Source organism: Phocoena sinus, chromosome 4 (genome assembly GCF_008692025.1).
Source record: "Phocoena sinus isolate mPhoSin1 chromosome 4, mPhoSin1.pri, whole genome shotgun sequence".
Lineage (NCBI taxonomy): Eukaryota > Metazoa > Chordata > Mammalia > Artiodactyla > Phocoenidae > Phocoena > Phocoena sinus.
The window spans coordinates 95,688,309-95,714,049 of NC_045766.1; the positions used below are offsets into that span (position 1 = coordinate 95,688,309).

A 25,741-nucleotide genomic window follows, 5' to 3' on the forward strand; every position below is an offset into this window, starting at 1 on the left:
ATCCTAAAGATGCTACCAGAAAACTACTAGAGCTAATCAATGAATTTGGTAAAGTAGCAGGATTCAAAATTAATGTACAGAAATCTCTGGCATTCCTATACACTAATGATGAAAAATCTGAAAGTGAAATTAAGAAAACACTCCCATTTACCATTGCAACAAAAAGAATAAAATATCTAGGAATAAACCTACCCAAGGAGACAAAAGACCTGTATGCAGAAAATTATAAGACACTGATGAAAGAAATTAAAGATGATACAGATAGATGGGAGAGATATACCACGTTCTTGGATTGGAAGAATCAACATTGTGAAAATGAGTCTACTACCCAAAGCAATCTACAGATTCAATGCAATCCCTATCAAACTACCATTGGCATTTTTCACAGAACTAGAACAACAAATTTCACAATTTGTATGGAAACACAAAAGATTCCGAATAGCCAAAGCAATCTTGACAAAGAAAAATGGAGCTGGAGGAATCGGGCTCCCTGACTTCAGACTATACTACAAAGCTGCAGTAATCAAGACAGTATAGTACTGGCACAAAAACAGAAATATAGATCAATGGAACAGGAAAGAAACCCCAGAGATAAACCCACACACATATTGTCACCTTATCTTTGATAAAGGAGGCAAGAATATACAGTGGAGAAAAGACAGCCTCTTCAATAAGTGGTGCTGGGGAAACTGGACAGGTACATGTAAAAGTATGAGATTAGATCACTTCCTAACACCATAGACAAAAATAAGCTCAAAATGGATTAAAGACCTAAATGTAAGGCCAGACACTATCAAACTCTTAGAGGAAAACATAGGCAGAACACTCTATGACATAAATCACAGCAAGATCCTTTTTGACCCACCTCCTAGACAAATGGAAATAAAAATAAAAGTAAACAAATGGGACTAAATGAAACTTAAAAGCTTTTTCACAGCAAAGGAAACCATAAACAAGACCAAAAGACAACCCTCAGAATGGGAGAAAATATTTTCAAATGAAGTAACTGACAAAGGATTAATCTCCAACATTTACAAGCATCTCATGCACCTCAATAACAAAGAAACAAACAACCCAATCCAAAAATGGGCAGAAGACCTAAATAGACATTTGTTCAAAGAAGATATACAGACTGCCAACAAACACATGAAAGAATGCTCAACATCATTAATCATTAGAGAAATGCAAATCAAAACTACAATGTGATATCATCTCACACCAGTCAGAATGGCCATCATCAAAAAATCTAGAAACAATAAATGGATAAAGAAGATGTGGCACATATATACAATGGACTATTACTCAGCCATAAAAAGAAACGAAATTGAGTTATTTGTAATGAGGTGGATAGACCTAGAGTCTGTCATACAGAGTGAAGTCAGAAAGAGAACGACAAATACCGTACGCTAACACATATATATGGAATTTAAGAAAAAAAATGTCATGAAGAACCTAGGGGTAAGAGAGGAATAAAGACACAGACCTACTGGAGAACGGACCTGAGGATATGGGGAAGGGCAAGGGTGAGCTGTGACAAAGCGAGAGAGCGGCATGGACATATATACACTACCAAACGTAAGGTAGATAGCTAGTGGGAAGCAGCCGCATAGCACAGGGATATCAGCTTGGTGCTTTGTGACCGCCTGGAGGGGTGGGATAGGGAAGATGGGAGGGAGGGAGATGCAGGAGGAAGGAGATATGGGAACATATGTATATGTATGGCTGATTCACTTTGTTATAAAGCAGAAAGTAACACACCATTGTAAAGCAAGTATACCCCAATAAAGATGTTTAAAAAAAAATCTAGAAACAATAAATGCTGGAGAGGATACGAAGAAAAGGGAACACTCTTGCACTGCTGGTGGGAATGTGAATTGGTACAGACACTATGGAGAACAGTATGGAGGTTCCTTAAAAAACTAAAACTAGAACTACCATATGACCCAGCAATCCCACTACTGGGCATATACCCTGAGGAAACCATAATTCAAAAAGAGCCATGTACCAAAATGTTCATTGCAGCTCTATTTACAAGAGCCAGGACATGGAAGCAACCTAAGTGTCCATCAACAGATGAATGGATAAAGAAGATGTGGCACACATATACAATGGAATATTACTCAGCCATAAAAAGAAATGAAATTGAGTTATTTGTAGTGACGTGGATGGACCTAGAGTCTGTCATACAGAGTGAAGTAAGTCAGAAAGAGGAAAACAAATACCGTATGCTAACACATATATATGGAATCTTAAAAAAAAAAAAAATGATCATGAAGAACCTAGGGGCAAGATGGGAATAAAGACACAGACCTACTAGAGAATGGACTTGAGGATATGGGGAGGGGGAAGGGTAAGCTGTGACAAAGTGAGAGAGTGGCATGGACATATATACACTACCAAACGTAAAATAGATAGCTAGTGGGAAGCAGCCACATAGCACAGGGAGATCAGCTCAGTGGTTTGTGACCATCTATAGGGGTGGGATAGGGAGGGTGGGAGGGAGACACAAGAGGGAAGAGATATGGGAACATATGTATATGTATAACTGATTCACTTTTTTATAAAGCAGAACCTAACACACCATTGTAAAGCAATTATACTCCAATAAAGATGTTAAAAAAATTTTTTTAAAGAAAAGAAATAAAGAAGGGTTTTTCATGAATCAAATTTATTTCAAAGAATTAATGTACAATCAAAGCCAAATACATTCCTCGGGGTATGCCAGAAATAAGCAAAATAATATTATTAGAATTAAAGTTACTAAAAAATTAGGCATTTTTTTTCTGAATGGTAATATGAAACATCATGGTACGTTATCATTATTTGACAACAGAAAACCAGTAAAACATGTTTCAATATTGACTTTTTGTTGTTCTTATAAAGGTAAAACAAACATTCCAACAGAGCAAGTAAATCATAAACTCTAGAAAGTGAGTCATAAAAAGGTGTTCTCTTTAACAGCATGCAATTCCCTACAAATAATGTATCTCATCTCAAAGCATATTTACAATTCAAACAGAGCTCTGCCAGCCACTAAAGGAACAACTCTCCACCCGTTTCATCCACAGAGATGGTGATTACACAGCTCCTCTGTATGCATATGATTTTTAAAAATAGTGAAAATCCACTTGTTCTTTTCTGGTTTATTGATTTACACATTTCAAATTTGGCCATGTTAATGACCAATGTACAAATATTTGTATAAATATTTTAAAAGACAAAAATAACAATTATATACAGTTTGCAAAGATCAAACTTTAACCGTGGTACCCTCCATCTAGTCCAACGACTAGAGACTTTCCAACACCAATAACTATCAGGTACTGCACCAGGCCAAACGAAGCCTCAACACTACGTCCAGATTTATTTTTTAACTTCCAAATGCTTTCATTTTTCTTTAAAGAAAAAGTTTACAATTCACCTCCTTTTAAACTGGCAATAGCTACATAAGCAATGCCTTATGCCACAAATCAAAGCCTTCTCCTACCCAAAAGCTACTGTTAAATTGAAGTCAATTTTACCACTCAGATTAAATTCAGATGTCTAGATCCCAGATACCTGGGTATGAAATATTAAAATCTGCCAAGAGGAATTAGATATTTTTCTTCTTTTCTTTTAACATAACCCACTATATAATAGTGAACTAAATATGTTTGTTTCATAGAAACAACTTACATTTGCCAATACAGAGCAAATGGTCTATGTACAGATACATTAGGACTGCCTAACTGACAGTGAGTATTGCTGACCAGGCTCCCAGCCAATGGAGCTAATACGGTGGAGCTCTCTGCTGAATGGACTTTCCCTTCAGGATACGTCGGATCTGGAAAGGAAACCAATAGGATTTGTAAGGGTTTTTTTTTTTCTACAACCAAAGTACCACATCTCCTTCAGTTTCTTTGTAAGTAAGTATATGAAGAAATATGCAACAGTATGTGTCAAGATTTTAAGGGGACAAATAAAAATACTACAACTCCTTTTAAAGTTTACTACAGACCTGCTATAATGATCTTTGAGTAAAAGAAAGTAAAGCATCTCCATTAAAAATTATCTGAGGCCGGGCTTCCCTGGTGGTGCAGTGGTTGAGAGTCCGCCTGCCGATGCAGGGTACACGGGTTCGTGCCCCAGTCTGGAAAGATCCCACATGCCGCAGAGCGGCTAGGCCCATGAGCCACGGCCACTGAGCCTGCGTGTCCGGAGCCTGTGCTCCGCAACGGGAGAGGCCACAACAGTGAGAGGCCTGCGTACGGCAAAAAATAAAAAATAATCTGAGGTTGAAAATCTCCAAAAGTTTAACTAAGACCTATATTCTTTTCCTAATCTTTACTGTTATTTGTGAGAACATTTAATATAATGCAGTAATCATGGTTATTATAATATCTCACCTACCTTGATGTCAGCCTCAACCAAGAACCAAGAGCCCACGTTACACACACAAGTAAACTATAATGCCCTTCGAGTCAAGATAGCTGTGACATCCAAGAATTAAAGCATCTGTGCATGACTATATGGATCACAGGAAACCCCCAGGCTCATTCAGAGTCTAGTAATTGATTTTATACCCCAGCCTGACAAATTTTATGGTCTGTCTCTCAGCCCACAGCAGATAAGAAGTAACAAATTAGAAGAAAGAAGACTGGAGTAGGGGAAACAACTGACAGCTGCTAGAAGGAGACACAATGACCATGGTCTGACAATAAAAGCAAAGGAAAAGACCCTCCCTCCACACACAGAGACACAAAAAATACAAAAGCAGGAAGGAGAGTAATCCAAGAACATTTAGCAAAGAGTCAAGCAGCTCTCCATGCTCAGTACTCCCTGAGAACATCACTCTATGACTGCACACCACAAACAGCAAACCAGAAGTGAACAGTGCGCTTAGGACTCTGCCATTTACTATTTAATGATGGTCCCTATGGCTGGACCCACTCTGAGTCTCAGTCTTCCCAGGTGAACCTTCACCCTGCAAAGTTTTCCTAACTATTAAGTGGTATAATATACAGGAAAACTCTACAAATCATCAAGTGATTCGTTTTAAGCTATAAAGAGCTCCACAAATATGAGTTACTATAATATTATGGTCATAGCGAGGGCTGTAAATCAAAGGCAAGGCTAAACTGCATTCCATATATTTTATTTTGTGATTATTAAAGTATGTAACGACCCACAGCCACAATCTCTTGTTTCCTCCAGGGAAAGAGTTTCATCAAAAATATTTTAAGTTCTTCCAAACGTATGGACACCAAGGGGGAAACTGGCGGTGGGGGGTTGGTGGTGGTGGGATGAATTGGGAGATCGGGATTGACATATATACACTAATAAGCATAAAATGGATAACTAATAAGAACCTGCTGCTTAAAAAAATAAATTAAAAATATATAAGTTCTTAAAAAGAGTCAGTTCTTGTTATCAAGAAAAGTTTATAGTCATATGAAACTGTTCAATCCCCAAATATAATATATTGGGTTGGCCAAAAAGTTCATTCAACTTTTTCGGAACAGCTTACAGTGGAAACTGAACGAACTTTCTGGCCAATCCAGTAGAACCATATGATGAGAAAAGCATAATTTTATTTAAAGTATAAAATATTTCTAGGTTCTAAATTATATAAATAACCTTCCCATTTTTTATTTAGGATCAGTTAGTAGATAGAAATCATTGTTAACAGCTAATGTTTACTGAGCAGCACCCACTTATGTGCCTGGGACTATTCTGAATACTCTATAAATACTGACTCATTTAATATGCACAATATTTGAAGGCTCATCACTTACTCACAAAACTAAGATTCTCTTTCTTTAGTGTGTGCAGGAACCTTGGTTCCTCCTCTTTCATCAACTTCCAAATGTCAAACCATTCTGACTTAGCCCAAACCCAAGTTTGTGTCCTGGAAGAAAAAGAAAGACTACCTGACTTCTGACCATTTGGGGTCCATGGATAAACTCTCAAATTTCTTACTTTTCCTCTGGAGACAAAGCAACTGACTCTAAAGGGCTACAGTGACCACTGTTGAGACACAGATGTTGATAAAGCCCACCTGAAGAGTGCCAGCTGGCCCCTGCCCCTTATGTTTCAGAACAATGCCTCAAAGTATTTCTTCTCCCTTCTGTGGCCCTCACCTGTTCTCCCACAGGGCCATCAGGAACCAAATGTACTGGCTGTTCATTCTCCAAGTTCCGAGTACTTGGGTCTGCTCCCTTCCTCATCAACAGGCGGACTGCATCCAACTGTGTCACCCGATATTGCAGGCTGGCAGCAACATGGAGGGCGGTGTTTCCATTGTAAGCCTAAAGACAAAGAGACAAAACGACACCCATCAGGAAGGGAGACTTTCATGAAAGCAGCTCAAAAGCTTGAAGAAGGTATAAAGAAGGTTATTCCAAATCTTGTGCAGTTCTTGAACACTTCTAAAAGTACCTTTGCATTCACAAAAGACAGGTAACTGGGCAGTTCCAAAAAGAGGCGAATGAGTTCCAGATTTGCTTCTTCAGCTGCCAAATGCAGGGCTGTGCGGCCACTTTTACGATCCTTGTCAAAGGCAAGAGGGGGAAAAAAATGAACATCCAGAAACCATGCCCTGGATATGCTTCTCACCCAGTCTCTCATATGTCTGGTTCACCCTTGGAGACTCACTCGGAGTGCCCCCTTCTCCACAAACCCTTACTGCAACCCAAGTTCCATGGAATCTCTCAGTCCTCCTAATTCCCTTTTATCACATCTACGCTTGTATACCGGGTGGCCATAAAATATAGAAACATAGACTATGCTGTTTTATCATGTGCTGTAATATAAGAAATCATTTACTGTGTATTCGCCTATGTTTCCAGACTTGGTGGCCACCCTGTAGACTTAAAATTAGCTATATCTCTCACCATTTCTACTAGACAGTAAGCTTCCCAAGGACCCAAGTGGCTTATGATTTAGGTATTTTCCCCTAGGGCCCCTAACTCAGTACCTCAGCCTTGTACACAGCAAATACTCAGCAAATAAACCTCAAATTTAAAGATAGTAAAATATTTTCCAGTTTAAAAAACAGAAGATTAAGTCCAGATCCAACAACAATGAAGAAACCCTTACAAAATGCACTACCTTTAGTATCTGTGTATAACAATGGAAGCAAAATGAAAATATCAATTTCAAGCACTTTCTTTTCCTTGCAAATAAAGACATTCGTTTCACAGCTAAATGATCTTTTGAATAATAATCCATAGATTAAAAGCAAATCAAGAAAGCAGATGAGGTGATCTTTTAAAATCTAAGCTTAACTATCCATACATTGCTACTCCATTAATTTAAAAAGATGGCAGAAATAAAATAAAAAGGGGGAAAAGTTTTAATCTACACTTGGGAAGAAGGTCTTCGGCTATAACCACGTCTCTCCCACATTCTATTTCCAAACTCTTCTGTGAATTTTACCTTAGCTTCCACTGCGGCTCCCATTTGAATCAGACACTTAATTGTATCAACTAGACTCTTATTCTTCAGCAAAAGCTCCTGAACTTCAGGTGAATGGGGCTGTTGATTTCTCTGGAGTTCGTGAACCACAGCATTGTGCGCCACAACTGCACAGTGTAGAGGGGTCAGGCCTAGAAAAAAGCATAAGAAAGCAGTGGTCAAGCATCCCATCAATTCTTTTAGTTGTTCTATAATTACAAACCTTGAGGGTGGCCTCTCACATGACCTACATATGGGCTCCACAAGAACTAGTAAGGTAATCTGAGTAATCCCTCCATTGGGTCTTAGTGCTAATTTTATCTATAGAATATTTTAGCTTTAATTACCTCCCTTCCTTATTGGTATTGAACTTAATACCCTTAGAATTAATGGGCCCCTCTCTCTGAATGTTTCTTCACCCAATAATGCATCAATCACTTACCATCATAGTTAGTTGACTCCAGATCCACAAACTGATTGCTCCCCGCTGCTCCCTTCTGAATTGCCTGCAGAATTTAAAAACAGACATCTATCAGCAAAAGACAAACTACACAAATACTTATCTACTACTGTTCCAAGAAAGGAGTAAGTCAACTCAAAAGAGAGCATTGCAACAGGCAATCTACATCCAACCCCTAATATCCAAGCTGTACCCCTTTGGCTCTATGGTAATGGGAGCCTGGCTCTCTGCCTCCTACCTGAAGCACCTGGGAGTGGCCCTTCTCAGCACAAACATGCAGGGGGGTTCTTCCCCAGCAGTCAGTCGTATTCACCTGGGCCCCAAGGTTCACCAGATCCTGCACGATGAGGTGCTGATTGGCAGCCACTGCCACCTGAAAGGCACTCTGTGGACATTCAGAGGAAAAAAATATTTTTTAAAACCCATAACACTATAGTAACAAAGAATATGAACCTAAACTAAGACTGAGGGGAGAAAACCCCACATAGAGAGAATAAATCCTGTTAATAAGCAATAAGATACTGTAACACAAGGAAACTAAAATAAGCTTAGGGTGCAGCTTTATTATACCCAGTTAGTCTTTGGTCAAATAACTACAAAGTTAAAGTTAATAACTTCAAGGTTGGCAGTGACAAAGAGTCAACATCCAGAAGTTAATATTAACTAAACTCTCTTGGTCTGGAACTCTGAAATGATCTACACATAAATATGAGACCGGCCGTCATCTTGTCCCCATGACCACACTTTGCCATTTCCCTCTGTCAAGATCCTCACCTGTCCATTGTGCTCTTTAATATCCAGCATGTGAAGCGCATTCATCTTTCTTGCAAGGACATAGGAAAGTGCCCTTCTCCCCTGGGCAACAGCAATATGGAGGAACCTGGGGAAAAACAAAAGGAAAAGAAAAGAAGTGAATTATTTATTTCACTAAGTTCATCCTTTTTTAAAAAAAATTCTTCCTTTAGCCCCTTTCTTGATATGTTGGTGTACTCAAATCAAACAGTACAGAGCATAATTTGTCTTTTCTGCTATGCTGACAATACATCTGAGTTGCAACAAGATGAATTAGGTTACCAGAAAAAAGAAGTACGCCAGGCACCATGCTGATTGCTTTAAATCCATTATTCTTAATGTTCATAAAAACCCACTGAGGGAGGTATTATCATTTTACATGCCCAGAGACTGAGGCATAGAGAGGTTAAACAATTTGCCCAGGGCTTCCCTGGTGGCGCAGTGGTTGCGAGTCCGCCTGCCGATACAGAGGACACGGGTTCGTGCCCCGGTCCGGGAAGATCCCACATGCCGCAGAGTGGCTGGGCCCGTGAGCCATGGCCGCTGAGCCTGCATGTCCAGAGCCTGTACTCCGCAACGGGAGAGGCCACAACAGTGAGAGGCCCGTGTACCGCAAAAAAACAAAAACAAATACAAAAACAAAAACAACTTGCCCAACACCACAAAGATGTCAGAACAGATCAGTATTCAATCTACAAATCAACTCACAGTTGATCATGACCAACTAACCATGATCTAACTGATTTTGCTCTACAGACACAATCTATGCTAATCTTTCAAAACCAATTATTCAAAGACATGTACATTTTTATTAATTTAGAACAGGTAATTTGTTCAGCCAGAAAAAAAAAAGAAAGGAAAACTCTCGCTTGAAATATGAGCTATCATTCTACGCCCACTAGTCATCTTGTTTAGCCAACCACTTACTCAGATCTAAGCTGGCATCCCCTAGAGAAATTCTGTGCCCACTATGTCCAGCAAGCATGGCTTACCAAATCAGCTCAATGAGATAAAGGGACATACTCACGTGTCACCATCTGCATCCTTTGAAAGAAACTGGTCTTGGGAGATATGTGCCAATTTGCTTTCTTCCTGCTCTACTTGCCACTGAAAAAATGACTTCCCTAACTGTGTGGTGTTCATTGGATTTCCGACGATGTTCGGGAAGGGCAGTGGTGTGTTTAAAGGGGCAGAGCCTGCATCATGCCTCGCCAGGGCCTCACAGGCACTGTGTGACATCATGTTGAAGTTCTGCACGTGGGCATCATTTTGCTGCTGAACGCTGGGGGCAGTCTGTGGGGGAACAGCAATATTCTCAGATTCCCTGGGACCACTTAGAAGGGATGCAAAACTTTGGTTCAGGCAGAACTGTGGTTCTTGATGTTTGAACTGTGGTTCAAAGATGTTTGGTTCGTAGCTGGGGGACTGGGAAGTTCTGGAATAAGGACTGTATTCCAGAGCTGGGCTGTGGGTGTAGTGCTGTTGCGGCAGCTCCTGCACGTTCTGGTCCTGTGAAGAATACTCATACATGGAAGCCTGATCCATCATGTGTGGGGAGCTGCTGACTTGGAAGGGTTGGTATTTCTGAGGTGGAGAGAAGACCTGCCCTCCGTGGAAGTCCTGACACTGCTCATGGGGGGAGCTTGGAGGGACCCCCACAGGGCGCATCCAGCTAACTTGGACGGTGTTCAGGGAAACCAGGCTGCATTCATTCTTAATGTTGATAATGCTCTGAAGCAGATCAGCACTGCTGTCCTGTTTGGATTCATTGTGATGGACATCTTCCATGCTTTCCGCGGGTGTGGGCGTTTGAGGTGGCGTCTGGAAAGGGAGAAAAAATAAGTTGCGCACTTCCTTCCAAAATTATTCCAGGAATAATTTCCAATGGGTATTCAGAGGAAAATAGTGAGATACGTACCAAAAACTGGGTATGTAACAAAGCTGGTCTTTTGCAAGCTGGTCCATCAGATGATAAATCAGGGCCTTTCCTTTTCCCACTATATGATACTGTGTTCTTCAATTCTATACCCAAGAAAGGAATATGGAATCTGTGATAATTTTATTTCACAAATTTTTACCCATAATCACACTACACTGTTTTACCCTACAGCCCCCATGATATTATAAATAGAGGTAACTCTTACCTGTGAATTGCTCTCTGTTCACACCTTGTGTCTATAAGGAAAAAAAGTTTCCAATTTAGTGTGTGATAAATGGTTTCCTGATTAACATACATCAACAAACAGACTTATCTCTACCCCTCTTTACAGTTCACCATAAACCTTTGACATAGCTATTCTAGCAATATTTATTTCCATCCTATCTTGCAACTTCCCCCATTTGCACTTTCACCTTAGTTCAACTCAGGTTAAGATAAAATTAATAAGGCCACTTGAGTTTTCCCTTTCTAGTCAAAATGTTCCAATTTAACTGAACCACATTAATTTCCTTGCCCCCAACTTGCCTTCATTTATTTATTCATTAAATTTCTCTTGCACACCTGCCAAGTACCTAGCAGTGGGCCAAGTGACAGCAATATAGCAGACAGCAGGACAAATATGTTCTCTGTACTATGGACTTTGTGGTCTACAAAAGACTTGCCCAACCTAGGTTAGCAGAGTAATAACACTGACAGGCTAACCTCCCTATCCCCCAACCCAAAACAAATAAATTAGGTGCCACCTTAAAATCATCGACGGCTTGTCCGGAAGCCTTCTGTTTATGACTTCGGATGTGCAACAGGAGTTCCTTCACCGAGTTCTTCACGCGAACACCTTGAAAGGGTCCTCTCTGCTGCCTTCCAACCCCCATATGGGGCTCAACTGTTCAAAAAACAAAACAAAACAAAACATATCCCAATTAAGTGTCTTCACAGACATGAATATTAATAATCTCAAAAGCATAGCTATCCAACATGATAAACTTCCCAACTAACAGACCGCAAAGCCTCTTCAACTCTCTTGCCTCATACCTTTCCCCACCAGGAAGCCTAATGAATTAAAGCTCATAAAAATATTGTTTCAGGGAACCCCAGAGCCGAGAGATAAACCCAAATTAATTCTCTGTCTCTCGGCCCTATCCACCCATGAGACAGGATCACAGATTTTGCCACCCTGACTCTCATAAATCTGTAATTATTCTAGACTTTTGAAAAACCTTGGGGGAGCAAGGAATAAATGATGAATTTTTAGCTTTTCAAACCAAAGGCTTTATGTCCACATAGAAATTTTAAAGTCTATCAATTCCACTCACCTAAGAAGGTACAAAACAAACTTCTCCCAAAGATCTCAATGTACCAAAGCCTAACATTTAACAATGTCTCAGTTTATTATTTCCCTCAGTTCAGCTACGCCAAGAAAGCTACCTAAATTCACTGAGCTTAAACGCCTTTCCACATATGCACACAGGATTTCCCCTCACTGACTGTTTTTGATCACATAGGCCTTCTAAGTAGAAAGGAAATAATCTCATTTCATATTTAAGCTTTAAAATACACTTTAAAATGCAGTACATGAGGGCTTCCCTGGTGGTGCAATGGTTGAGAGTCCGCCTGCCGATGCAGGGTACACGGGTTCGTGCCCCGGTCTGGGAGGATCCCCCATGCCACGGAGCAGCTGGGCCCATGAGCCATGGCCGCTGAGCCTGCGCGTCCGGAGCCTGTGCTCCGCAATGGGAGAGGCCACAACAGTGAGAGGCCCGTGTACCGCAAAAAAAAAAAAAAAAAAATGCAGTACATGAGTACAGCATTCTACTCTGACCACTACTATGTCACAACCTCTTGGGATGAGCTGAACACAAAGTAAACACACAAAGAGTCAGGAAATGAATAATTCAGCAACCCCATTGAGAATGGAAAAAAATAAGATGGGACAAAAAACAAGGCATAATTTTAAATATATAGATATATACACACATATATATATATATAATCAAATACATGAGAGAAACAACTCAATGATAGAGCAAACTAAACACTAGTTAGGTTTATGTTTAAGTCTAAGAATATCTTGCCAGAATCTAACACGGCATTTCTCTGGAATGACAGTAGTTAATAACTCAACGTCACAGGGAGAAAAATTCAGTTTCAGAAATCCCCTACGGTAAACCAAAGAACTAACAAAATAGTTTCAGCCAGATGAAGGCCAAATGTGGAGGGAAAAAAGGGTCTAAATACACACACAATTTTGGCATTTGCTACACACTTAACATACAGGAAGCATGTTATACAACCGAGTGGTTTAAATCACTTTTTTAAATAAAAATGACAAATCACATTTTAAACTAAACGCAAGCAAAAAACAGGAGTGGCCAGCCGTGGGGAATACCTGAAAGAGAACGCTCTTTAAAATCATGCTGAATAGATTTTCCAAAATTTGAGATTATCTAGACGTTCGTTGGTTCACCTACAGCGGCATCCTGTTTTCCCCCTAATTATGCAACTCCGTTCATTAAGAAAAGAAGCTAACAATTCACAGCCGCAGAACGGAAACGTTACGCCTTTCTCTGCTACAGACGGTTCAACCATTCTAAAGCACACAAAACAAAAACCGAAGAAATTCTGGGCAGACTTCGGAAAATCACAGACTCAAGGTATAAACCGGTTTTCAGTCCAGCTTCACCTTACATCTTAATAATATCGGCTTCTTTTCTTTATAAAGTCCTTTTACTTAAAATTTCCACAAATACGTACTTAGAAAGAAATAAATCACGACCTTCAACCCAGTACCCAAACCCTTATCGCCGGCTACAGCCTTTCACTAAAACAGCCACAAGAAAAAGGTACACCTACATCAGATCCAAAATCTCGCCATAGTATGTGAATTATACCTTAAGAAAAGTGTTTTTTTAAAAAAAGAGAAAACCCAACGTGGTCCATTCCCCCCCACCCGAAGTTAGAGCTGTGTGTTTCAAGTTACCAGGCCAGCTAAAGGCGCCCAGATTTCACAGACGGTCAAAGGGCATCGAGTGATATTCAACGCCCAGCACGGGGCAAGGGATCCAGTAGTGGCCTAATAATAATGGCCAGTGTGATTATGTACCTCCGCTAAAGCAGGCGCCGAGGCCACCTAACACCTGGCCGAGGTACTTCGCTTCTGGGCGGCCCAGATCCCCCCCCTCCCCGCGGGTGGGCCGCCCCCAAACAGGGGTCCTGGGGCCGCCCCGCCGGGGCCGGTGGGTACCTTGCAGCCGCTCGGCACGGGCGCCGCCTCTCGGCCGGGACTCTACCGCCCCGCAGGAGGACACGGACGAGGCAGAAGAGAAGTCGGACGAGTCGGAGCCGGGCGAGCCGGGCGCCGAGGGCCCAGACGACGAGCAGCCGGCGTCGCAGGCGCCGGGGGCGGCGGCGGGTGGCGACGCGCCGTAGAAGTAGGCCAGGTTGAGTGGGCTAGTCATGAGGCGGCAGTCGCCGGCCGCGTCCAGCAGCCCCTCTCCGCCGCGGCTGTCGTCCAGCAGCTTGTCCACGATCATACTCCCGGGCTCGGTGCTCGGGGACCCCAGACACCTGCGCCACCGGTTCGCTGCGCGCGGCTGCCTCCCGACTGCGGCTGTGGCTGTGGCTGTGTTGGGTTCGGGGACCTATCGGCTGGAGGACTGCGCGGGCACGGGCGTGGCCCCGGGCTGCCCGACTATTTAACCGGCCTTCGAGGCCAGGGGCGGAGAAAAGAGGCCTCCGCCTTGCCAGCCTCCCCCGCGCCCGGCCGCGCCATTGGCGGCGTCTGGGCAGCCTCCCGGCCCCTCCTCCGGATGCGCCCCGTTTCCAGTAAAATGTACAGGATGAGGCAATGTGCCCTCCGCCCTCGCTCCGCCCTCCCGGCCCCGGCCAGACCGACCGGTTGTTTTCCTGCCCTTCACCTAGAAACCCCGATGGAACGCGGCCTCCTGGCCCTCGGACCCCCGACCCGGCCGCCAGCCGACGGATGTCGGGGCCGGCGCAGCCTCGGCGCGCTCCCAGCCTGGCCTAGGCGCCCGGGAAGAGGGCGCGTGGCGTGGGCCTCGCCCTCATTGGGCGGCGAGGAGGCGGGAGGCGGCGGTGGGAACAGGTTGGCCTGGTTCCGTGGCGTAGGAAAGTGCTGGAAGGTGCGCGCCGCGCAGCCCTCCCGCCGCCGTGCGCCGAGCTTCTCGCCAGCCCCAGCCAAGGCGTCTCCCAGCCAAGGCGTCTCCCAGCCAAGGCGTCTCCCAGCCAAGGCGTCTCCCAGCCAAGGCGTCTCCCAGCCAAGGAATCTCCGGGAGGTTCTTAAAGGCCCGGCTCCTCTCAGTTTAGTAAGCGTTTGCCAACGTACCTTTTGGCCAAATCCCAAACTGAAAGAGATGTTGAAGCCATTTTTTTCTGTCCTCAAATTATAATCCGGGCAACAATTTTTTTTGTTTTTTGGATGCAGCCCAGGAATAAAAAGCGGTGTCCTGTAAAGTTCCATACTGAAACAAATACGTCTTAGCAAAATGACAAGTATACATACATGTATGTGTCTATTTACATATATGTAATTTCTTTATGCTGCATAACTGTCCATTGTGTCGGATAAGCACAGGAATTTTGCTCTTTCCTATCTTAAATACTTTAATGGAGTTACACAATTTTTGTAGTGAAGTCCAATTACTTGCTAAAACCGTGGCTAGGAGTTAGCAGGAACTAAAGATGAATGATCATGTCTGTCCTTTCAAGTACATTATAATCTTTTAAGAATGATAAGGTAAGTACACACATGCTATATTAAAAGAAACCAATTATAATTAAATACCATGAGGGATACAAAGTTCAGTGAGTGTCCTAAAAAGAACGTCTAGTGAAGGGCAAGATGAGGTCATGAGGAAAATCTTTGCAAAGAAGGTGACATCTGAGGTTGACCCCAAAGAATGGGTGAGGTTTCAATCCACAGCATTTATAGGAAGAGGGAACAACAATGAGCAAAGAATTAAAGAAAAGGTGTCAGATAAAAGCTTACAGTCCCTTCTAGGATAGTCAAGGGAAGACCATAACATTAAATGTGAAAGGTAACTTGGTGTTTTGGGGTGGAGCACCTCCAGTAACAAGCTGACACACTGGTCTTTAATAAACATTGAGTGAACATGAAAGAATTTGGGGCAGGCAAAATTAATCCGGAAGCAGCTCAAAGGAGGAGAGAAACCACTGTAATGGCCCAAGAGAGAACTGACGTGACCCTGGGGCAGAGGCAGTGGGGAAGAAGAAAGTAAGCAGAAAGAAAACAGGCCTGCGCAGCATTGCTAAAGCAGAATGCGCAGGTCGCACCGGGTTGGAGGTGGGCAGCAATGAAGGGGTCCCCAACCAGGCTATGGTTTGGGGCTGGATGACCATGTGAATAGGGATGCCAACTTCAGATCACAGAGAAATCAGGGAAAGTAGACTGTTAGGGTCCCAAGAGGAAGAAATGAGGGAGGCAGGGGAGGAGGGAGACAAAGAGCTTGAACTGTTATTCAGTATTGATAGGTGGTACAAGACCCTGGTGCAGGTGCTAAAGTAAATATTTCCTTGTTTCTCACAAATGTTGTATTGCCCTAAGAACTTCTTGCTGCCTTTCCCTCCTGCCAGTTTTTGAGTTTTGGTAAATTTTTTTAAAAATAAAAAGAAAACAGCTCCCTTGATGTATCTGCAGAAAACAAGGCTCCAGTAATTGCAGTTCCTCAGAAACCAAAATCACTTAAAAGATGCTCCAAATGAGATACTAGGCTTTCTCAATAAAATCTATTTGGATTTTTTTTTCCTTCCCACTAACATTTTATGTATAATAAAGGCCTTAAATGGCCATCCAAATAAATTCACGGCCAATATTTTTTTTTACGAAATTAATTCTTGGGCTTCCCTGGTGGTGCAGTGGTTGAGAGTCCGTCTGCCGATGCAGGGGATGCGGGTTCGTGCCCCGGTCCGGGAAGATTCCCACATGCCACAGAGCCGCTGGGCCCATGAGCCATGGCCGCTGAGCCTGTGCGTCTGGAGCCTGTGCTCCGCAACGGGAGAGGCCACAACAGTGAGTGCAAGGCCTGCGTACCGCAAAAAAAAAAAATTAATTCTCCCCCTAAAATTATTTCCTGTTTCACTTGGTATATAAAAATTCAAACTTCAAAATCATGGCTTCTGAAGAACTTAATAAAGATAAATACAGTCAGTAGACTAATGTTTCAAAATAAAGTTTTCTACGAAATATCAAAGCAATCATACTGTTTTAAAAGACCACAAACCACCCCCCCCTTGGGCTTCCCTGGTGGCGCAGTGGTTGGGAGTCCGCCTGCCGATGCTGGGGACACGGGTTCATGTCCCAGTCCAGGAGGATTCCACATGCTGCGGAGTGCCTGGGCCCGTGAGCCATGGCCGCTGAGCCTGCGCGTCCGTAGTCTGGGCTCCGCAACGGGAGAGGCCACAGCAGTGAGAGGCCCGTGTATCGCCAAAAAAAAAAAAAAAAAAAAAAAAAAAAAAAAGACCACAACACACAGTCAAGAATGGTTATTTGTTAATATCACTACAAAAATTAACTTTAAATGCTCATTTAAATGTTGAAATATAAACTCAGTGTGGTCTATTAGGTTGAGTGATATGACACTGCCACTGTTCTAATCAAACATTGTGTACCATTCACTCTGTGGAGATAGCTAACCATGTTATGAGGACTCTCTGGAAAAGTCCACTGAGGCCAACAGTTAGCACTAACTTGCTAGCCATGTGAGTGAGCCATTCCAAAAGCAGATCCTCCAGCTCCACATCTGGCCTTCAGATGGCTGCAGCACTGACCAGCATCTTGAAGGTAGTAGTATGAGTAACCTTGAGTTAGAAACCCCTTTCAAAGCCACTCCCAGATTCCTGACCACAGAAACAGTATTTGAAAAATGAGCCTTTGAGAATTTACACAGTTTACACTGCTCATCATAGGTGGAGAAGAGATTAAAATCCTTATCTGTCTGAGTCTGGAGCCCAATCTTTTGCTTTAGAAAGGGAGATCAGAAGACTCATTTCCTCAAGGCTCAGATGCACGGTCTACATCTAAAGATATAGAAAAAGATGAAAATGACAGATCAGAGAGTTCCCTGATTCATGAAAGGAAGAAAACTATTCCAAAACAATTGGAAGGAACTGTAAGTATAAAATAAAAATATGATGATGCTCTTTTCCTTGGCTTTATAGATGCTAATAATTTACCTTATTGTGTCTTATGCAATAGAACATTTCTGCATAGTAATATGATGTCAGTTAAGTTGCAACACCATTTTGAGACCAGTCATTCAGAGTTTTTAAAAAGGAACTGACGTTTTTTTTTTTTTTTTAGGAACTGACGTTTTAAATGAAGATGTAATGAACTTTTGAGAAGCCAAAAATTATTTGGTGCAGCTTTTCAAACCTGAGGAGAAAAATCCAGTGAAGTATCTTACAGCATAACTGGCTGAAGAAGTGAACATCATAGGTGAGAGAACAGTAAAGCCTGACAGAGTTTATCTTGCTGAATGCCTTCTAGAGGAAAAGTCAGCAAAAGAAACCATGGCACTGCCACTTTTCAATGTTATAGTAACTCATCAAATTAAAGATTTGACTGCAAACTTTAAAACTGATCTTTTCTGCAGAACTGCACTTTTGCCTTAGAAATGGATAGATCTGCTGACTGTCTGGACTTGCTATTCTGGTTGTATTCATCAGGTATCAGCACCAACTAATTATCAAAGATCTTTCATATGAATGTTTGACAACAAACATAGAGGTGCTGAATCGGGGCTTCCCTGGTGGTGCAGTGGTTAGGGATCCGCCTGCCAATGCAGGGGATACGGGTTCGAGCCCTGGTCCGGGAAGATCCCACATGCCGCGGAGCATCTAAGCCCGTGTGCCACAACTACTGAGCCCACGCTCTAGAGCCCACGAGCCACAACTACTGAAGCCTGTGCACCTAGAGCCCGTGCTCCGCAACGAGAAGCCACAGCAATGAGAAGCCCGCGCACCACAACAAAGAGTAGCCCCTGCTCCCTGCAACTAGAGAAGGCCCGCTTGCAGCTACAAAGACCCAACGCAGCCAAAAATAAATAAAATAAAATAAATTTTTTTTAAAAGAGGTGCTGAATCATTTGAAGTATACAATATTTTTTTTGAATCTCATCATTTATCCTGGAACAGTTGTGTTGACATTTGCACTGATGGTACTAAAACAAAGGTGGGTAAAATTGCTGGTGCCTTACAACAAGTGAAGGCAATGGCAACAAAATGAACTAGTCATCATTGTATTCTTTACCACTACCCATTTGCAGAAGAAAGGAAAAAAAAGAGAGAGAAGCCAGTTTCACTTAAGAAAGTCATAGATGAAACAGTAATAATTACTAACTTTATTAAGACTTGACCCTTGAAATATATATATCTTTAATATTTTATGACAATTGTCTGGAAAGGCATTTGGTCTACTAGGTTGAATGATATGATATGACATTGCCATTTGTTCTAATCAAATACTGTTTGAGTTGTGAGCTGAACTAGTCTCTATTTTTTATGGAATACCAATTTTACTTGACTGACAAACTGGTTCTTCAGATTTGGGTATTTGTCAGTTTTGGGGTTTTGCTTTTTTTTTAACACATGCAAATCATTTATTTCATTTCATTCTCACCATGATTCTATGATGTGGGAATTGTTCCCTACATTTGATAGGTGAAGATATGAAAACTAAAACAGATAGCACCACTTGTCCAGGATCCCATAGCTGGAGCTCACATATGAATGCAGTGGATCATCACTTGTTTTTTTTTGTTTGTTTGTTTGTTTGTTTTAACATCTTTATTGGGATATAATTGCTTTACAATGGTGTGTTAGTTTCTGCTTTAAAACAAAGTGAATCAGCCATACATATACATATGTTCCCATATCTCCTCCCTCCTGCATCTCCCTCCCTCCCACCCTCCCTATCCCACCCCTCCAGGCGGTCACAAAGCACCAAGCTGATATCCCTGTGCTATGCGGCTGCTTCCCACTAGCTATCTACCTTACGTTTGGTAGTGTATATATGTCCATGCCGCTCTCTCGCTTTGTCACAGCTCACCCTTGCCCCTCCCCATATCCTCAGGTCCGTTCTCCAGTAGGTCTGTGTCTTTATTCCTGTCTTACCCCTAGGTTCTTCATGACATTTTTTTTTCTTAAATTCCATATATATGTGTTAGCGTACGGTATTTGTCTTTCTCTTTCTGACTTACTTCACTCTGTATGACAGACTCTAGGTCTATCCACCTCATTACAAATAGCTCAATCTCATTTCTTTTTATGGCTGAGTAATATTCCATTGTATATATGTGCCACATCTTCTTTATCCATTCATCCGATGATGGACACTTAGGTCAAACATGGATTGTTGTGAATTGAAAGGAGAATTTAACATTGGAATTCATTAATGAGGAAATCTGAACTCTCAGTTACTAAAAGACTATGCAAATTTCATATAACATTAATGGCAATTATTCATTCAAACAATCACCTCACCTCCCCCAAAATCGATTTTGCTTACTACTATGGCCTGCAGGACAAATCTGGCCTATTGCACAGCCTATCTCTTGAGAATGGTTTCTACATTTTTTAAAAGTTACATTTTAAATGGTTATATAAGTGCTTACATAATATCCTCTATCTTGTCTCTTAGTCCACAAAACCTAAAATATTTACTGTTTGGCTCATTACAGAAAAAGTTTACGAACCCTTGCTTTAAGCAAAAGTGCTCAGAAGCACTGCAATGTCATGGCTTTGAAGCCTGCAAACTCAGCTCTAGCACTGACCAGCTATGTGTTTTGGGGCAAGTCCTTCATCTCTGAGCCTCACTTTACTCACATATAAAGTGGACTATTAGTATCTAAATCAAATTGCTAAGACCACATGAGGTAATGTACAACGTGTGTAAAGTATCTGACACATCCTAGACACTTCATGTTAGTTCCCTTCCAGTTCCCATAAATTATTTTGACCATTGAGTGAATCTCCAACCTACTTGTATGAGTGTGGCTGAGAGAAGCAGGGAGAATAGATTACATATTGAACAAAAACTTTTCATACCTTTTGTCTGCATAGCATTTCCCCCCAGAGCACTTTCCCACTTGTGCAATCCAACTGTTAGGAAGAAACGCAATGTATTTTTTTTTAAATCATAACTGTAGAAGTTGTAGGTCAGAAAACTATTATAATGAACAAAGATGCACTAAATTAGACATGAGGTTCATAGACAGATTCTCCTGTTAACATCCTTCCACTTTTCTCTATTTCCAACAACCATGCTCAAATTTCATCTCTTAACCTCATTCTGGATTACATGTTGCCCTGCAGAGTTTCCTCTTCCCATCAGCCTACATCATCCTATACAGTTTAAACGTTCCATAAATGCTAGCAAACAGGGTCTAGGGGACCAAAAGACCAACCTGTGATAAAGAGTAGAGAATAGATAGAAACAAAGTCATCTTTTAGTTTCATGTGTTCTGTTCTAACTCTCAGAATCTTTGACCAGTGATTCTCAACCCCTTTCTTCCCCCAGCACACCTGAGAGGTATGATACACTCCCACCAGTAAGGTTTTCTCTGGCCACTACGATCTTCAAAATGGGGTTGTATGGCCCTTGAAAACACCTCCCCAGTGATTGTGATAGACCATTAAGGAGGAATTCCGGATCTGTTTGACAACTATTGCTTTAAATTACTTTACCCAATAATTCTAGTGCCATAGAACACTCTATGACATAAATCACAGCAGGATCATTTTTGACCCACCTTCTAGAGAAATGGAAATAAAAGCAAACAAATGGGACCTAATGAAACTTTAAAACTTTTGCACAGCAAAGGAAACCATAATCAAGACCAAAAGACAACCCTCAGAATGGGAGAAAACATTTGCAAATGAAGCAACTGACAAAGGATTAATCTCCAAAATTTACAAGCAGCTCATGCAGCTCAATAACAAAAAAACAAACAACCCCATCCAAAAATGGGCAGAAGACCTAAATAGACATTTCTCCAAAGAAGATATACAGAATGCCAACAAACACATGAAAGAATGCTCAACATCATTAATCATTAGAGAAATGCAAATCAAAACTACAATGAGATATCATCTCACACCAGTCAGAATGGCCATCATCAAAAAATCTAGAAACAATAAATGCTGGAGAGGGTGTGGAGAAAAGGGGACACTCTTGCACTGCTGGTGGGAATGTGAATTGGTTCAGCCACTATGGAGAACAGTATGGAGATTCCTTAAAAAACTACAAATAGAATTACCATATGACCCAGCAATCCCACTACTGGGCATATCCCCTGAGAAAACCAAAATTCAAAAAGAGTCATGTACCAAAATGTTCATTGCAGCTCTATTTACAATAGCCCGGAGATGGAAAGAACCTAAGCGCCCATCATCAGATGAATGGATAAAGAAGATGTGGCACATATACACAATGGAATATTACTCAGCCGACAATTAACCTTAATGAAAATTACAACAAAAAGAGTAGATGCAAACAGATAATCCGATAAGAGTAACCAGATTGCTAAAACACCTGGATTTTTCAAGAAAGTCACACCTACTTTCTCATAACGAGATTCTATTGCAGAGAAGGGACTATGTGATCATGATTTGTGGAAAGCAGAATTTAAGGAAAAACAGAAACAAAACTAAGTTTTTAGCCTGTATATTTCAAGAGTCTCAAATACACGCGTCTGTGTGTTCAGTTATCTAAAGATATTTGTTAAGGAAAAAATTTTTATTATAAGAGAAGATAAAAATGCAATATCCAGCAATCTATCATCAGTTTAAATTCTATCGGACAGCGCTTCCCTGGTGGCACAGTGGTTAAGAATCTGCCTGCAAGTGCAGGGGACACGGGTTTGAGCCCTGTTCCAAGAAGAACCCACATGCCACAGTGCAACTAATCCCATGTGCCACAACTATTGAACAAAAACAGTCTATGCCCTCATGGAGCTTACATTCTACTTGGAAAGACAGACAATAATAAAATAGCTATACAAATATAAACGGGAATTCCCTGGTGGTCCAGTGGTTAGGACTCCACGCTTCCACTGCCGGTGGCCAGGGTTCTATCTCTGGTCAGGGAACTAAGATCCCACAAGCCACATGGCACAGCCAAAAACAAAATAAAGAAAAAGAAAAAGAACATTTAAAATTTAAAAATATATAATAAAGCCAGGTTGTGATAATGTGCTGTGAAGAAAAACAAAGCAAGGCAAAGGGAGACAGCCAGAGATTCTATTTTAGCCAAAGAGGTCCTGGAAAACTTCTGTATTATCTTCCAAACCTATGTGATGGCAAAGCAGTTTGAGACCTGAGAGTTCTTGTCTCCTGTCTGTTTTGAACTCTGAGCAAGCTTCCCCACTCCCACAGGTTCAACTCTGACCTGTATTAAAAACTCCAAATTCCTATCTCCAGCTCTGACCTTTTCTCTGAGTTCTAATTCCATGATGCCAAGAGTATAATAGACAGAACTAAAACCACACTAGCTCCCCCTTGGCTCCTTTACCCCCCACCAAAAGACTATCTTCATTTTTCTAGAACTGTCTAGAGGACTTAATGTTTTGTCTCTTTCTGCTCCTTTATTCCACTGTAAAAAAAAAAAAAAGTACTAAAAGTTCCTTATCCAAAATGCTTCCCACATATCCTGTAGTCCTCATTCTCAAAAGCATCACATTTAAGAACAGCTGGAAGTTTGTTTGGGAAAGCCCTGCTCGACCACAATTGGACCCTAGGACCTCCCATATCAAAACTAAATCTCTATGCCTCGTTTTCATACCCTTCAAAATCCAGCTGCCTCAGATCTGTTATGGGCTGAATTGTGTACCCCCAAAATTCATATGTTGAAGCCCTGGTCCCCAGTATCTCAGAGTGTGATTGTATTTGGAGATAAGAGCCTTTAAAGAAATAATTAAGTTAAAATGAGGCCATTAGGATGTGCCCTAATCCAATCTGACTTATGTCCTTATTAAAAGAGAGACACCAGGGACATATGTGCAGAGGAAAGGCCATATGTGCACACGTGGGAAGGCAGCCATCTGCCAGCTAAGGAGAGAGGCTTCAGGAGAAACCTACTGGCCCTTTGATCTTGGACTTCCAGCCTCCAGAACTGTGAGAAAACAAATTTCTGTTATTTAAGCCACCCAGTCTGTAATATTGTCACGGCAGCCCTAGCAGACTAATGCACTATCCCTTCATAGTTCTATCTACTACTCAACATGCAGTCTTACAAACAATCCTGGAAAACACTACACTAATTCTTGTCCCAAACTTCTATCCAAGCTAGAACTCTTGCCTGTAATATTCTTCATCCCTTCTTAAAAGCACAGGGTTTTGAAGTCAAACAAACTAGATTCAAATCCCAGCTTCATTCACTTAACAGCCATGTGGCTTTAATTAACTTCTCTAAGACTCTGTTTTCTCATCCATAAAATGGGTACATCACTGAATTCAGTCAGTATGTAGGTTAAATGAGGTAGTGTACATGACATGCCCAACACAACACCTGGTACACAGCATACATTCAATGGTGATAGTTGTAGTTGATATTCATTTTTCAAAGCTCCATTTAATACCAGATTGTTAAGCATTCTGGCCTCTTTGGACCACCAGCCCAACCTGAAGAGAACATAGAAGAGGAGAATCATGGAGAGAAGCTTGGAGCCCTACCCTACAGGGCCTGATGCCACCTGAGAACATTGGAGTTAATGTGATAAGCCACGGGGAGCCAGTCAGGGTTTTTGAACCGAGGAAAAGCATGATCAAAGCCATGCTTTAGGAAGGATAAAGTGACAGCTGCATGTAGATGATCAGGACAGACACCATGCAATACTAGAGGTGACAGGTCATAAAGAACTAAACTTGAGTGGTGCTTATAGGAACGTAAAGAGGGGAGAATTGTTTAGAGAAATATTTCAGACATGTAGTCTACAAGACTGAACACTGAAAGGGCGGACAGAGTCAGAGGTCTCCCCAAGGAAGGCCTTGAGATTGCTTCAGTGCTAGCACCATGAACAGAAACATGGAGGCTGGGTGAAGATGCAGGAGCACAGGGGAGGCATCAAGCTTGATTTTAACCCTCACATTTCATTCCCTGTGCTGCTCCTGCCACTGCATCTCACCCCATATCTGCAATCTGATCAGGTGCCTTCTTTTCCAGTAAAACTGCAAGAAGGGATTTCAAAATTAATTTACACAAAGATATAAACAGTAACCTTTCTTAAGGGCTACTCTTCATTTTAAGAAAGCCCCTGCTCCAAAGATGAACAACAAGAAACGTGGATAATTGACAAACATAAGTGAGGTATGGGATGGAGACAGCATGTCCTTTAGCAAATATTATCATTACACATTCCACCTCCTGCTGCTACGAACACTTTGGCTGCAGTCTGGTGCCATCCCTAGATTTTGACATTAGTGTTGTGTTTAAGAACCACTTTCTTATCTTAATGCTGGATGCTGTTCAACACTGCAAAAAAACAAAATTGTTTTCGTTGGCTGTTTAAAAGCTGAGACAGCACAGAACAGCAGGGCTGGGAAGGTCCATGATACATCACATCAGCCATCCTTCAGATAGTTCCAGTTCTTCTACCCTGACACTAGAGATGCCAAGGGTAAATTCAGCAGCCTTACCCAGTGCTCGTTTTCCATCTCTCCAAACCTTGTCTTCCACCGCTAATTAAACCCACCTCCTTTACCCTGGACAGAGGTATAAAATAGAAATTTCTTACAGTCTTCAAAATAGCTTTTCACACATTAGAAAACAAACAATTCTTTCACTTCTTTTTTCCACTCTGGGTTATTTATTCAATCAAAATTCATGGAGTGACCATGCACATACACTGCAGAGGTGAGGGAAAGAGATGGAGGAAAGGAAAGGAGGATGAAAATCCAAACTCCTGCAATTCTTACCCTCAACATGTTCTCGGTTCGGTTAATCTTCACTCACATCTGTGGATCACCTTTGTAGCTCTGACCCCTTTAAATCTCCCACAAGCCTTTCTAGGTTTCTTTTAAATGTGGGATTCCATGGTAAATAGTTCACATTTTCAAAAGGATCTGACCCATATTTTCTAAATTCC

General features: G+C 41.7%; 1 protein-coding gene across 4 annotated transcripts; it reads right to left on the bottom strand.

Moving 5' to 3' along the window:
• Positions 1-2,651: 2,651 nt before the first annotated feature.
• Positions 2,652-14,803, bottom strand: NFKBIZ (NFKB inhibitor zeta). 4 transcript variants are annotated; one of them, XM_032630392.1, is made up of 13 exons: positions 13,867-14,747; positions 13,012-13,212; positions 11,369-11,508; positions 10,831-10,861; positions 10,605-10,708; positions 9,714-10,507; positions 8,669-8,774; positions 8,133-8,279; positions 7,877-7,940; positions 7,417-7,586; positions 6,418-6,528; positions 6,120-6,287; positions 2,652-3,823 (listed from the first exon to the last, which is right to left on the bottom strand). In XM_032630392.1, exons 3-13 carry the CDS (start codon positions 11,495-11,497, stop codon positions 3,770-3,772), a joined length of 1,878 nt encoding a protein of 625 aa, XP_032486283.1. In that variant the 5' UTR covers positions 11,498-11,508; positions 13,012-13,212; positions 13,867-14,747; the 3' UTR covers positions 2,652-3,769. The 4 variants fall into 4 exon arrangements, with proteins under 4 accessions (XP_032486283.1, XP_032486281.1, XP_032486282.1 ...); XM_032630390.1 differs by lacking the exon at positions 13,012-13,212 and having other exon boundaries at positions 13,867-14,803; XM_032630391.1 differs by lacking the exon at positions 13,012-13,212 and having other exon boundaries at positions 8,208-8,279; positions 13,867-14,752.
• Positions 14,804-25,741: the final 10,938 nt, after the last annotated feature.

What these genes read in the sequence shown, in the direction of transcription:
- NFKBIZ (XM_032630390.1), bottom strand. Translation starts at nt 14,155, where the DNA reads ATGATCGTGGACAAGCTGCTGGACGACAGCCGCGGCGGAGAGGGGCTG. An exon ending in AAGGATGCAGATGGTGACAC is followed by an intron (nt 8,775 to 9,713) that starts GTGAGTATGTCC and finishes GTTTTTCCCCAG; the next exon opens with GTTCCTCCATATTGCTGTTG. An exon ending in GCCACTCCCAGGTGCTTCAG is followed by an intron (nt 7,941 to 8,132) that starts GTAGGAGGCAGA and finishes TAAATTCTGCAG; the next exon opens with GCAATTCAGAAGGGAGCAGC.